Below are 15,842 nucleotides of genomic sequence, written 5' to 3'. Positions count from 1 at the left end.
CTTATAGACACGGCCAAGTCAAGCGAGATGCTGCACGACCGTGCCGATTGGCACGGTCTCCTCCTTTCTCCCCTCGGCCGAAGTGGCACGGTCGTGCCAGTTGGCACGACCCCTGTCTTTTTCTCCTCTAAATTAGTCGCACGATCGTGCTAGTCGGCACGGCTTGGATCTTCTTCCTCTCTGGCATGGTTGCACGGCCGTGCCAATTGGCACGACCCATGCCTCTTCCTTCTCTACACAAGCCACACTGTCGTGCAGAGTTACACGACCCGTGGCTTTAGTTTCCATGTTGGCTTCACACGGCCGTGTGGGGTCACACGGCTGGTTGCTTCCTTAAGCTCAAAGTGATTTGCTCTTCGTCATTTCGGCTCCTCCATCACCTCCACACCCATGAAAACGCTCATGGCCAGCTCATGGAGGCTATGCACATCCTGAAAATGAAATACCCAAAATAAAATACTAGACTAAAACTCACTAGAGAAATAGAACGACAAAAAGGAATGATGAACTAAAATGGAAGAAAAATCCTTGGGTTGCCTCCCAAGAAGCACTTGTTTTAGGTATTCAGCTCGACCCCGTTTCAATTAATGCGGACTAAACCCGTGGAAGGACGGCTCTCCTCTTGGGGTTAATGCTCCAGCCTGCGCCTTCAGTTTCTCTCGCGCAGGACAAATGTACTTCGTGGTGCTTACTAGAGGGGAACTCTCATGGAAATTGCACTCCTCGACTTCGTGTATGTTGATCTTGAGAGAATTTCCCTGAGAAGAGGGGTTGCAGATGGAGGAATCTGATAAATTAAACTCAATCTTTTCTCTGCCGATCTCCAAGGATAACCTGTGACTTTTTACATCAATGATGGCTCCAACTGTGGCAAGGAATGGTCTTCCAAGGATAATCGGTATCTTAGGGTCTTCCTCCATATCCAAGATAATGAAATCTGTGAGAACTATGCATCCACCTACTTCAACTGGTATATCTTCCAATATCCCCATTGGGTATCTACATGAATGGTCAACTAATTGCAGTGCCATAGTGGTCAATTTAATGTTCTGGAGGCCCAGCTTCTTGCATAAAGTGTACGGAAGTAGGCTGACGCTGGCCCCCAAGTCGCAGAAAGCTCTCGGTATAAGTTCGGAACCAATTTTGCATGGTATGGAGAAACTTCCTGGATCCTGAAGCTTTGGTGGAGAATTCTCCATAAGGAGGGCGCTACAATTCTTTGTTAATGCTACAGTCTCGAAGTCACCCTTCTGCCTTCTATTAGATAATATTCCCTTTAAAAAATTTACGAACTTCAACATTTGGTGCAGCGCATCCATCAGTGGTACTTCTATGCAGATTTCTTTGATGTTCTTCAGGAAGCGGTTAAACTCTTCATCTTTCTGGGATGCTATAAGCTTCTGAGGAAAAGGGATCGTCTGATTCTGTGGGGTAGCTTGAAAAGTTTCTTCAATCTTTTTAGTAGCCTCTTCTCTATCCTTATTTTGAGTCTGATTGGGCAATAGGAGAGAGGGCTCCTTCTGAGTAATGATTTGAGAGTCTCCCACAGTACGTCCGCTCCTCAGCTCAATGTGATTGCAATGTTCCACTGGATTTAAGTCTGGCTTCCCTGGGAATGTACCCTGTGCTCTTGAGACGTACTGAGCTATCTGAGCTATCTGACTGTCTTGCATCTTCTGGTGTTTTTCAGAGTTTTCCAGCCTCTGAGTCAGTTGTTTGATCTCATTCCTCATCTCCTTTTGCTCTGAGAGAGCTTCCTCAAGCATCTTTTCAATCCTAGACAGTTGTGAAGGTTGTTGTTGTTGATAGGTCTATTGTCCAGATTAGTGGCTTTATTGCCCAGGCTGATAATTCTGATGTGCTGGTCCTTGATCCTGATTATTCCGGTATGAGAAATTGGGGTGATTCCTCTATCCAGGGTTGTATGTATTGGAGTATGGATTATTTTGCCTCTGATTGTAGCTGGTTATTGCATCACATTGCTCAAGTTGGTTCATCTGTGCCTGTATCTGCCCAAAGGGGCAGGTGTCTTGAGCGTGATCCGTACTTCCACAGGTGTCACAGACGCATGCTATTGCATTAGCTGTGTTGCCTCCCATGGCGTCAAATTTCTTGGTTAGAGCGTCCAGCTTTGCAGACATGAGTGTAACTGCATCTACGTCGAATTTCTCTGCCGCTTTAATTGGATTCCCCGTAAAAGAGCCACTGGATCTTTCAGATGCCCATTGATGGTGGTTCAGTGCCACATTCTCTATGATCTCTTCAGCTTCATCGAGGCTTTTGTTCATCAGTGCTCCTCCTGCTGCAGAATCAAGAGATACCTTCGTGTGATAATTTATCCCATTGTAGAAGGTGTGCAGAACCAACCATTTTTCAAGGCCATGATGGGGGCACTGTCTTAGCATACTCTTGAATCTGTCCCAAGCTTCAAATAATGATTTTGAGTCTATCTGTTTGAAGCTGGCAATTAGGTTCCTCATGTGAGCAGTTTTGCTAGGTGGATAGAACTTATCCAGAAACTTCTACTCACACTGCTCCCAGGATGATATGTTGTTCGCTGGAAGGGAGTTCAGTCATTGCTTGGCTCTGTCTTTCAGGGAAAACCTGAAGAGAAGTAGTCTGACTGATTCTGGAGGGACCCCGTTCACCTTCATAGTGCCACAGATCTCGTAAAATAGCTCTAGGTGGTGGTTCGGGTCCTCATGTGGTCCTCCTCCGAATTGATTTTGCTGGACTATATGGATTACTAAGGGCTTGATTTCAAAGTTGTTGACTTCAATGGGCGGTTGGGTGATGATGGACCGAACCCCTCATGCATATGGTGCCGCGTAATCTTTCAGCAGTTTGTCGGCCATTTTTGAGGATTCTTGTGTTGCTTGGAATGCCTTCTGTAGATTTCTTCTCCTTAGAAAGGTCCTATCAATCTCTGGATCAAAGGGTAGTAGCTTTCCTGGAAGGTTAGCTCTACGCATGCAATAATAAGATATGAAATATGATAGTGGAATAGAAAATACTAAAAGAGAAGAAATGAATGCAGAAAACTAAGAAAGGAAAAGAAAGCCTAGTCTAATCCAATATGATTTTGCTAACGTTATAGACGCAGTCCCCGACAACAACACCAAAAACTTGTTACGAACCGCAAGTGCACGGATTCGTCATCAGTAATAAAAATATCGATCCCACAAGGAATGATTATAAGCACTAGCAATTGTTCACTAAGGGTTAGCTAGACTACCAATGGTTGTGAATAATCTAGGGAAGAAAGGTCGGGAAGAAGAATCGAGAGCTGATGAGTTGAAGTGTTCATTTGGTTATGAGGAGTTCTAGGAGGTTGGTTTCGTTGTGGTGGTATTGATGTGTCACATTTTATCCTACACCCGCTATCCTTTAACATGCAATTGCGGAAGCTAAAGCCGCTAATCTTAAATGCCAGAATAAAGAGGGACCCTAAGAAGGCCTGTTACGGTTTGTCCCTGTCACTGGGGCACCTCGACAAGTCTTGAGGGCACGACTCTAATTGGTAAGTCAAGAACAGTGTTTAAGAGCTAAGGTTAGTCTCTCACTTCTTTGAGGAGAATTTGTCTCTCCTTTCAAGATGGTATCCTAGATGTCCGTGAACGGGTCACCCCTGTCACTAGAGTCCCTCGGGTGTACGATCTAAGGATAATCCCTCTACAAGGTTAACAAGTTCTACACAATCAAGCAACATGCAATTGAGACAAAGCATAAAAGATCATCCAACGAGTATAAGCATAATACAAGTTTTACATCAAACCGAACCATAACTACTCCTCAGTCCTAGAACAAAGGGATCTACTTCATAAGTGTTAGAGACATATCCAAAGACATAATGTAGATAAACATACAATCTTCAGACACAGAGAAAGAAAGAAAGAATATGCTTATCCAATGATGACAAGTGACCTTCGGATCTAATCCTCTGCTTCTGGAGTCGATACGGAGGTGGAAGTTCATTGGACGGAGGTCTAAGACGGCGTGAGATGGCTTCAAGATATTTATCCAACTGACGGCTCGCTTCCCCGCGCTCTCCCCTCGAGAAAAAGGTTTAAAACCCTTATATAGACAAGGGTTCGGCTGCGGCGACACGGTCGTGCCAAGATGGCACGACCGTGTTCATTCTCCTCTCTGGCGGTGCTGCACGACCATGCCAATTGGCATGGCCGTGCGGTGTCTGGCCTCGGTCCCTGGGGCACGGTCGTGCAAGGATGCGCGGCCAGGCACTTCCTGGTCTCGGTCAAGGTGTGGCACGACCGTGCAGGGTTGCACGGCCGAGTGCTAATCTGCCTCGATCTCGACCGCACGGCCGTGCAGGGTTGCACAGTCGTGCACTTTTCCTCTTCGGTCTGGTCACATGGTCGTGCGAGATCGCACGACCATGTTCTTTGGCTTGTTCTTGTGCGTCGATAATTGTCGTTTTTGCTCCGAAAGTTGTCCCTGTCAACACAAAACCAAACTAAGAGCAAATATCCGAACAAAAGAATATATATAATGAATACAAGATGAAAGAGGCAATCATGCAACGAATATATATGCATAAAATATGTGAATGTGCGCTAAAACATACGTAAATGATCATAATATTTGCGCACATCAACATCTATACAGGAAATGGAAAGAAGGCTAAAGTCGAGTCGATTGGTATTTTTAGGCTTTGTTTAGAAACCAATATTTTTCTGGATTTAGAAAATACATTTATTGTACCATTTTTTTGATGGAATTTAATTTTAGTTTCTTGTTTGGACAAATCAGGATATTCTTGTTCATTTAGAAATGAAATTTTCAATATTTCCTTTAATTCAGTGTTGGTTGGCAATGGTTCCTTGGTTAATAATCTTTATAAATTAAGCACCTTTACTCCTACGGTTGACAACGTAATAATGCATAGTATAGATACGAAACACAAATTGACTGACAAGAATTCTTCCATGTTGTGGCATAGGCGTTTAGGACATATATCCAAACAACGTCTAGAAAGGTTAATGTCACATGAAATTCTCGATTCCCTTGACATGTCAGACTTTGATATCTGCATAGAATGTGTTAAGGAGAAGATCACTAACAAAAGGAATAAGGTGGCTAGCAGTTGTAGTAATATTTTGGAGCTAATACATACGGACATTTGTGGATCATTTCCTTATGTATCTTAGAATGGACACACATATTTTATTAGCTTCATAGATGACTATTCCAGATTTGGTTATATGTACCTTATTAATGAGAAATTGTAATATTTGGACATGTTCAAAATTTTCAAAGCCGAAGTTTAATTTCAACTAGGTAAGAAAATTAAAGTCGTCCAATCCGACCGTGGAGGTAAATATTACGGTCGATATGGTGGATCAAGTGAACAACGTCCAGGACCTTTTGCAAACTACTTTGCTGAGTGTGGGATTATACCTCAATATACCATGCCTGGCACACCCAGTCAGAATGGTGTAGCTGGCACACCCAGTCAGAATGGTCGATATGATGACTTTCACTTCTCTACCAGATTCTTTATGAGGTGAAGCACTCAAGGTTGCAGTTTACCTACTCAGTAGAGTACTTAGTAAGGTAGTAACTAAAACCTCATTCAAGATGTGGACGGGTAGAAAGCCTAGCATTAGGCATTTACATGTCTGGGGGTGTCCAGCTGAAGTTAGGTCTTACAGACCTAACGAAAAAAAACTGGACTCAAGAACAGTTGGCTGTAATTTTGTAGGTTACTCTGAGAAGTTAAGGGGGTATAAATTTTATGATCCCTCTAATAAATCCTTCTTCAAAACGGGAAATGCCAAGTTCATTAAGGATAGTGGGAGGGATAAGGTCAGGGAAGTATCTTTTGAGGAATGTGTTGACAATCCTCTTGTGGTCACTACTAGTGCGATCAGTAGCAGTGTGGTTAACATACCGCACATTATGGGTATCACACATTCAGTGAGCGTAGTGGACCAAGATATTTCCATGACATCTCCAATACAATTGGAGGAATTTGCCACTGAAATTGAAGTATCGCCTCATATTAATGAGCAAATACCTCAACCACCTCAAACACAAGTGTCTTTAAGGTGAACCACAAGAGAACGAAGAAACACAAATTCTCATGATTATGTTTATCTCCAAAAATATGATTTTGACATAGGGTTGGAAAGTGATCCTAGATCTTTCCAAGAAGTCAAACAATGCTCTAACCCTAAAAGGTGGATTAACACCATACAAGAAGAGTTGAAGTCTATGGCAGATAATGATGTTTGGGAACTTGTCGAATTGCTTGAAGGGGAAATGTCGAAAAGTATAAGGCTCATCTTATTGCCAAGGGATTCACTCAGAAAGAAGACATTGATTACAAGGAAATTTTCTCACCTGTGTCGACTAAAGACTCCCCTAGGGTAATCATGACACTTATGGCTCATTATGATTTGGAACTACATCAAATAGACATAAAGACTGCATTCTCAATGGAGACATAGAGGAGTCTATATATATGGTGCAACTAGAGAACTTTAAGTCTAAGGACTCAAAGCACCTAGTATGTAGATTAAAGAAGTCCATTTATGGTTTAAAGCAGGCGTCCCTTCAATGGTACTGGAAATTTGATCAAGTGGTTACCTCATTTGGATTTAAAGAGAACCCCGTTGATTAGTGCATATATGTCAAGTTCAGTGGGAGTAAGTTTGTTATACTTGTTTTGTATGTGAATGATATATTGCTTGCGAGCAATAATAAGGGTATGCTACATCAAACCAAGTTATTGTTACGATCCGCAAGTGTACGGAAATGTCGCAAGTAATATAAAAGATTATTGTATCCACAGGGACTGGAATAAGCACTAGAAATGTCTCAATGCGAATTAGCTAAACAACTATCCAATCGTTTCAAATGCAAAGTAAGGGTAAACAAATCTAATATTAAAGATCAACAAACAAGAGTTTAGTGTTTTGGGTTATGATAAAGGGAGATTCTAGGAGTTTCGGTTTCTTTGTAAGATTTCTTGAATGTAAATGGTTCACCAATTCTTTTCCCTCAATTGTCGAACACTTGTAGAAAGTTGTCGGTTCTCTCTTGCAATAGATAACCGGCTAAGGACTGAGGAATGTATCTAAACATGATCAATTAGACGTGAACCTACGTTGTCCTTACACAGAAGCGCACCTATTACTATGCCTTCCTCGGATATCAACATAGAAGTCCACAACTTATTAATCTATCAAGATACAAGAAACTAATCACAAAATCCATCCTACTCTCTTGAATATTCCTATTTCCTCTTCAAGATTATCTCTCAAACGTCCTTACACGGGCTTGCACCTGTCACGTGGATCCCTCGGATGATCGAGTGAGGGTTTATCTTTACAAAGTCCACAAGAAATCCAAACAATCAATCAAGAATGAGAATTAAGCACAAATCACCATCAATCATTCAAGATCTAATTGATACAAGCAAGACAATGTCATTGAAACAAGAAAATGACAAATCCATAAGAGATTACATCAATCCATCATACAAATACTCCATTAATCCTAGAATACAAGATCTACTCCATGAATCGAGGAAGAAAACCCGAAGAAATAAAGATTACAAGCATTTCTTAAATCCCCAATCCAAGAAACCAAGAAGAGGGGGAAAGAGAAAACTTATCTACGAAGAAGCCTCGTCTTCGGATCCAATCCTTGTTCCGGAGTCGAAATCGTCAAGATCTCCCTTAGAATCGCCCAGAAATCCTCCCAAGAATGGGAGGAAACCACCAAATCTTGCCTTCTCCCAAAAGGGGGAGAGATCCCCTTTCAATTCATGAAGGAAGGTTTAAATAGAGGAGGAAATCGGGTGCCACACGACCCCACGACACGGCCGTGTGAGATCCACACGGCCATGTCCAGTTCCTTCTCTGCCAATGCTGCACGGCCGTGTGGTGCACACGGCCGCCACCTGCTTGGTCTCTGGAAAATCCACACGGCCGTGTGGTGCACATGGCCACCATCTGTTTGGCCTCCGGAAACTCCACACGGCCATGTAGATCTACACGGCCATGTAGGGCTTTTGCTCTGATTTCTTCAAATCAAGACACGGCCGTGTGGGATTCACACGGCCATGTCCTCTTCCCTTCCTGTTAGGACCACACGGCCATGTATGGTACACGGCCCGATGCTCTTTCTCCCTTCAATTACTTCCTAGCTTGCTCAAGGACACTTAATCTTCACCAATTTCGACTCCTGTGTACAGAAAATGCACAAAAAGCAGATCTCCGAACCAAAAGAGTAAATATGCTAAAAGGAAAGCTGGAAGTATAAAAATGCATAGATCAAGCATGCTCAAAGTATGTAAATGTGCGTAAAAACATGCATAAAAGAGTATATAATCTACGCACATCACACCCCCAGACTTAAACCTTTTCTTGTCCTCAAGCAAAATGCTGCAGTCTAAATTCATATGTTCTACAACACATTCATAAAACCTAGTGCACTTTCCTAATTCTATCAAAAAGTTTCATTAACAAGCATGATCATGGAAACAAGTAAAGTATGGTTCAAGCATAAGAATCTTGTGCACAGTGTAAAAGTAACTCAACACCCTTCAAGTTTCAATCCATGTCCTAGTCAAGTCGTCATCAAATTTGAATTCCTAATGTTTCCAGTGAAAGACAAGTAACCAGTGATAGGCACTTACTCACCATTCACTTGGTTCATATTTCTCAACTAACCCAAGGTCTCAAAGGTGTGCTCAATCTCAAGAGAAGCTAAGCAGTCATTTCCCCAGTAACCTAACTCGGTCTCAAAGGGGTGACTTGCTAGATTCCACTCATGACAACTATTTTTATATCCTTTTTTTTATAAGTGTTTGCATTGTGCAAAACTTATTCACAAATGTACTTTTAGCACACATGTTGGGATATTTTGATTTTTCCAAATGAGCTTTAATGATTTGAGCCTCATCCAGTAACCAAAATGAAAGTTGAGAAATCACCATGGAAACCAAGTACTAAGCAAACAAGATGAATCATGACTATTTCAATGACATCAACTATTCAAGCATCAAGCACAAGTGTAGTGAAGATAAAATCCTTAAGGTCGAACCAAAACTAAAACTCATCACCATAAGATTCTTAGCTTATTAATGCTTCCCAAGATAGAAAAAAGAACTACACAAAGTTTACTACTAGCATCATTCAAACATCATGAATCAAGACAATAATCGTGCTAACATTTCACTTGAATCCAAGAAAGCATATAAGTGAAGATTTGATGTTCTCAAAAAAATTTTTGCCATGATTATTTCAAAAACAAGCAAAATAAAGCAACAAGCAATGAAAATAAGAACCAACATGAAAAACTAACAAAAACTAAAAACTGAAAACCAAACTAAACAATACATGACACCCCCCCAGACTTAAACTTTTCATCGTCCCGATGAAATCAATATGGTGGAGGAGGTGGACGAGGAAAAGGGGGTCTACGACGTGGTTGGCCAATAGGAAAATTAGGAAAACCTGGAATCTCACCCAAAGATCTATGATACTCATATAAAGCATTTACTTGTTGGCTAGTAAGTGTCATGCTCTGCATAAAATCTCTCATCCTAGCCTGATCAGTATCATAATCCTGCACAAACTCAGCCACTTGACCTTGAAAATTCCTCGTAAACTGAAAATGATTTTGTACCTCCCTAAACTGATCATCAGATAAAGAGAAGCGACCCTCCAACATTTTTCGTTGGGCATCTTGCTTCTCATGAAGTGACTCTAGAGACGCATGAAAATCTGAAAAATCAAACCTAGAAGATCCCGTGCCATATGCAAAAGAATGCCTAGCAGGCTCCATAAAACTAGAAGGCTGCGGGTGTCCAAATGACGGGGGCTCATGATGTGGCTCAGTGTCTCCAGGTATAGAAGGGTTATCCTCAAAATCCAACTCAGAAATTACCCAATTAGCCGGGTTACGGATAGTAGTTCATTCAGGAAAAGGAAGGGGTAAAGGAGAACCACTCCTCCTAGGAAACGCGAAACCATTCTCATCCCGAACGATCATTTTCATAGCAAGACATGCATCAATGTCAATCATGTCATTACCATGAATTATTTCCAACCCATCAACATCAAGATTTAAATTATAAGCTATTCGGGTAATCAAACCACCAAAAAAAATTGATCCCAATGATGCCCTAGCAGATCTTAATAAGGTTTGAACAAAATGAAAACCAGAATCAAATTTAACCTTATAAAGCATAGCCCATAAAGCATAAAGCTCTATCTTTTTAACCACCCCATCACTCTCTCCCCTACCAAAAATAGTTTTACTCATGACTCTATGTAGATACCTAAAGATGGGGTTTTGCATATTGGAGGCCTTAGCTCTTGAAGGCTCATAAGGTTGACCTAACCCAGTTATTGCATTCCAAAAATGATTCCAATTAAACCTTGGATCAAACCTACGAGGGCTACCGGTGGTTATTTCAAAACAAGAATTAAAGTCACTAAATGTCCATAGAAATTCTTGATTCATTAGTCTAAATGAGATTTTTCCAAAATAATCATCTTCATTAGTAAAATGGACATCCAATGAACTTAAAAATTCCAAAACAAGACGAGGATATGTAGGCAAATGTGTGTACATAATATCACCCCAATCTAAAAAACCAATCATCAAATCTACATCTTCCCTAATTCCAAGCATATCAAGAACAGTTGGGTGCATATATCTAGTACACACTATCTTTCTATTGACAAGAATTGCAAATCTAGTTACTTGATCATCATTTCTCAACATGATATTGAATTCATTGTCATTACCCTCGTTGCGTGAAGTCCTTTTGCCTTTGCCCTTCACTGGTTGTTTTCCCTTGTCCTTTGATGGCTCCTCCTCTTTGTCCCCACTGGATCCACCACCTCTTTTGCGGAGTTTCTTCAAAATGTTGGACATCTTGATGAGTTTAGATAGGGGAAAAGTTATCTAGGGTTGGAAGAATGAAACTCAAAGAACAAAACTTCAAAGAGCAAGGATCTTAGGTTAGGAGGATGAAAAGTGAAGAGGAGAATCCGGATCTAAGAGATCTTGAGAGGTTAGAGAGGAGTTTTTAAGAGATTGGGAGAGAGAAAGATGTTTTGGAGAGTTGGGGGTGTGCGGAACACGGCCAAGATCTGCCCGTGTGAGGTAAAAGAAAGACTTTAATAGTTCTCCTACACGGGCCGTGTAGATCTACACGGCCTCCCCATCTTCCTTCTCTGGATTCCTCGCACGGCCGTGTCTGGGACACGGCCTCTCCATCTTTCCTCTCGGGATTCTTTACACGGCCGTGTTTGAGACACGACCAAGATCCTTTTCTCCTCGGAAGATGCTACACGGCCGTGTCTGGATGACACGGCCTAAGCACTTCCCTTCTCTGCAACTTTTTGCCTGGCCGTGTATAGCACACGGTCGAGCTCCGTTTTGCACCTAACCTGAAAACAAAATCAAAAGAATGCATCAAACTAAAAGAAATTTAGATACAAATCAAAACTAACTAAAAGAACCCTTGGGTTGCCTCCCAAGAAGCGCTTGTTTAAGGTCTTTAGCTCGACCAAACTTTATCATTCGCTTCTTTTCCTCGCCCTTGGAGGACAGATATACTTTTCATTTTTGTTGGGAGATCTTCTCCCAACATCTTCCACCACATTGTCTCCTTCGTTTGGTGGCCTTCCATGAGGATGGAAGTTCCATTCCTCAAGTTTATAAATGCTTGTCCTGCTACAAGCATTTAAAAGAGACGAGACATGGTTAGAGATATTAGATAAATCATATTCCAACTTTTCCTTACCAATTACCAAAGAAAGCTTATGATTTTTGACATCAATTATAGCTCCAGCTGTAGCAAGGAAAGGTCTTCCTAATATGATAGGAATCCTAGGGTCCTCTTCCATGTCCAAAATGACAAAATCTGTGGGAATAACATTCACATCCACCTCTACTGGCACATCTTCTATAATACCCAAAGGGTACCTGCAGGAATGATCGGCAAGTTGAAGTGCCATAGTAGTAAGTTTAATGTTTTTGAGACCTAATTTATTACAAATTGAATAGGGAATGAGGCTAACACTCGCCCCCAAATCACAGAAAGCTTTTTCAAAAAATTCTTTTCCTATGTTGCAAGGAATATAAAAGCTCCCTGGGTCCTTCAGTTTTGGAGAAGTGTTCTTCTCAAAAATAGCACTACATTCCTCACTAAGCGCAATGGTCTCGACCTCTCCTCTTCCTCTCTTGTTTGACATGAGATCCTTCAGGAATTTGGCAAATCTAGGCATTTGTAGAATAGCATCGATAAGAGGTACCTCTACACAAATTTCCTTAACTTTTTCTAGAAACTTGCCAAATTCTTCATCTTTCTTGAGCATTGTAAGTCTTTGAGGAAAAGGGACAGCTTTGCTCTGATGGTTCAGTGGAAGAGCTTCTTCAACCTCAATGGTACTCTCCTCATTAGCTTGAATCTGATTTGGTATAGGAGGAGAGAGCTCTTCTTCTTTTTGTATCCCTTTTGAAACAGTCGCTTGGGAGTCTCCCAAGGTCCGTCCGCTCCTAAGCTCAATTCTATTGCAATGCTCCATAGGATTCACATCAGGTTTTCCTGGAAGTTGTCCTGGTACTCTGGATGAAGAGGAAGCTAGTTGGGCAATTTGACTATCCTGGATCTTTTGATGCTTTTCAGAATTATCCATTCTCTGAATGAGCTTTGCTAAATCTTGCTTCATTTCATTCTGACTTTAGATGAAGAAGCTTCATTTCATTCTGACTTTAGATAATTTCTTCAAGCATCTTTTCAACATTTGACTTTGGTAAGCCTTGAGAAGATAGATGTTGAAAATTTTGTTGCCCAGCTTGGAAATTTGGTCTTGCCCCCATAGATGGTCCTTGATCTTGATTATTTCTGTAAGAAAAATTTGGATGACTCTTCCATCCAGGGTTATAAGTATTTGAGTATGGGTTGTTCTGCCTTTGATTGTAACTCATGATTGCATCACATTGTTCAAGTTGATTGATTTGTGCAGTGATAGCTCCCAATGAACATGAGTCATTTGAATGCTCTGAACTCCCACATACTTCACAAGATGTACTAATAGCATTGACCATATTAGCACTAGCCCCCGTATTCTCAAATTTCTTTGTAAGAGCATCCAATTTTGCAGACAAAAGAGTGACTGCATCTACATCAAACTTCCCTGATGATTTGATTGTTGGGTTTACAGAAGAATAGCCACCACTTCTTTCATTTGCCCATTGATGATGATTTTGTGCTACACTTTCAATGATTTCTTCGGCTTCATCTAAGCTTTTGTTCATAAGTGCCCCTCCAGCAGCTGAATCAAGGGACACTTTGGTATGATAATTGATACCATTATAAAAAGTGTGCAACACTAACCATCTTTCCAACCCATGATGTGGGCATTGTCTGAGCATACTATTATATCTATCCCATGCTTCAAAAAGAGATTCTGAGTCAGTTTGCTTGAAGCTTGCAATTAAATTCCTCATATGAGCTGTTTTGCTTGGTGGATAGAACTTATCAAGAAACTGTTGCTCACACTGCTCCCAAGTGGTGATGCTATTAGGGGCCAAAGAATTCAGCCATTGCTTTGCCCTATCTCTTAGAGAAAACCCAAATAACAATAATCTAACTGCATCTAAAGGAACTCCATTCATTTTCATGGTACCACATATTTCATAAAAGACCTCTAAGTGTTAATTGGGGTCTTCATGAGGTCCTCCACCAAATTGGTTCTGCTGCACCATAGATATGATTGCGGGTTTGATCTCAAAGTTATTAGCTTCCACTGAAGGTCTTGAAATACTAGATCGAAAACCTCTTGCATAGGGTGCTGCATAATCCTTGAGTGGTCTATTTGCCATGTTCAAATGTTCCTGTTCTTCAATTTGCCTTTGCAGAATTCTTTTTTTATGGAAAGTTCTATCAATCTCAGGGTCAAAAGGAAAGAATTCCCCTGCAAAGTTAGATCTTCGCATACACAAGAACAAGATAGCAAATGGCAATTCGACAAAAAAAAAAAAATAGAAGAATCAAAAATGCAGAATTGAATTTGTACAAAAAGAATTAACAAGAAGTGAAAGTTATACGAGAAAGTAGAAACAGAAATCTAATGATTAGTTATAACTATGCAATATGAAAGGAAAACAAATGTTATGTTTAGTCTAACTCAATTGATAATTCCTAATGTTATAGCGCAATCCCCGGCAACGGCGCCAAAAACTTGTTACGATCCGCAAGTGTACGGAAATGTCGCAAGTAATATAAAAGATTATCGTATCCACAGGGACTGGAATAAGCACTAGAAATGTCTCAATGCGAATTAGCTAAACAACTATCCAATCGTTTCAAATGCAAAGTAAGGGTAAACAAATCTAATATTAAAGATCAACAAACAAGAGTTTAGTGTTTTGGGTTATGATAAAGGGAGATTCTAGGAGTTTCGGTTTCTTTGTAAGATTTCTTGAATGTAAATGGTTCACCAATTCTTTTCCCTCAATTGTCAAACACTTGTAGAAAGTTGCTGGTTCTCTCTTGCAATAGATAACCGGCTAAGGACTGAGGAATGTATCTAAACATGATCAATTAGACGTGAACCTACATTGTCCTTACACAGAAGCGCACCTATTACTATGCCTTCCTCGGATATCAACATAGAAGCCCACAACTTATTAATCTATCAAGATACAAGAAACTAATCACAAAATCCATCCTACTCTCTTGAATATTCCTATTTCCTCTTCAAGATTATCTCTCAAACGTCCTTACACGGGCTTGCACCTGTCACGTGGATCCCTCGGATAATCGAGTGAGGGTTTATCTTTACAAAGTCCATAAGAAATCCAAACAATCAATCAAGAATGAGAATTAAGCATAAATCACCATCAATCATTCAAGATCTAATTGATACAAGCAAGACAATGTCATTGAAACAAGAAAATGGCAAATCCATAAGAGATTACATCAATCCATCATACAAATACTCCCTTAATCCTAGAATACAAGATCTACTCCATGAATCGAGGAAGAAAACCCGAAGAAATAAAGATTACAAGCATTTCTTAAATCCCCAATCCAAGAAACCAAGAAGAGGGGGAAAGAGAAAACTTATCTACGAAGAAGCCTCGTCTTCGGATCCAATCCTCGCTCCGGAGTCGAAATCGTCAAGATCTCCCTTAGAATCGCCCAGAAATCCTCCCAAGAATGGGAGGAAACCACCAAATCTTGCCTTCTCCCAAAAGGGGGAGAGATCCCCTTTCAATTCATGAAGGAAGGTTTAAATAGAGGAGGAAATCGGGCGCCACACGACCCCACGACACGGCCGTGTGAGATCCACACGGCCATGTCCAGTTCCTTCTCTGCCAATGCTGCACGGCCGTGTGGTGCACACGACCAAGGCCCTCCTGCTCTCTGGAAATGCTACACGGCCGTGTGGTGCACACGGCCGCCACCTGCTTGGTCTCTAGAAAATCCACACGGCCGTGTGGTGCACATGGCCACCATCTGCTTGGCCTTCGGAAACTCCACACGGCCATGTAGATCTACACGGCCATGTAGGGCTTTTGCTCTGATTTCTTCAAATCAAGACACGGCCGTGTGGGATTCACACGGCCATGTCCTCTTCCCTTCCTGTTAGGACCACACGGCCATGTATGATACACGGCCCGATGCTCTTTCTCCCTTCAATTACTTCCAAGCTTGCTCAAGGACACTTAATCTTCACCAATTTCGACTCCTGTGTACAGAAAATGCACAAAAAGCAGATCTCCGAACCAAAAGAGTAAATATGTTAAAAGGAAAGCTGGAAGTATAAAAATGCATAGATCAAGCATGC

General features: G+C 41.2%; 1 protein-coding gene, 1 non-coding gene and 1 pseudogene across 2 annotated transcripts; 2 read left to right on the top strand and 1 right to left on the bottom strand.

Moving 5' to 3' along the window:
• Positions 1-584: 584 nt before the first annotated feature.
• LOC122019000 lies at positions 585-1,733 on the bottom strand. The gene has a single exon (XM_042576511.1). It carries the CDS (start codon positions 1,731-1,733, stop codon positions 585-587), a length of 1,149 nt encoding a protein of 382 aa, XP_042432445.1.
• Positions 1,734-2,376: 643 nt separating this feature from the next.
• On the top strand, positions 2,377-2,448 carry LOC122022087 (annotated as a pseudogene).
• Positions 2,449-13,393: 10,945 nt separating this feature from the next.
• Positions 13,394-13,499, top strand: LOC122022114. The gene has a single exon (XR_006122851.1). It is a non-coding gene; the product is annotated as a small nucleolar RNA R71 (small nucleolar RNA).
• Positions 13,500-15,842: the final 2,343 nt, after the last annotated feature.

The sequence above is a fragment of the Zingiber officinale genome, chromosome 9A, assembly GCF_018446385.1.
Source record: "Zingiber officinale cultivar Zhangliang chromosome 9A, Zo_v1.1, whole genome shotgun sequence".
Classification (NCBI taxonomy): Eukaryota; Viridiplantae; Streptophyta; class Magnoliopsida; order Zingiberales; family Zingiberaceae; genus Zingiber; species Zingiber officinale.
The sequence above is the reverse complement of the archived record's forward strand: the minus strand, read 5'-3'. Positions and strand labels throughout refer to the sequence as shown.

Coding starts and splice junctions, on each gene's coding strand:
- LOC122019000 (XM_042576511.1), bottom strand. CDS start 1,733: ATGAGGAATGAGATCAAACAACTGACTCAGAGGCTGGAAAACTCTGAA.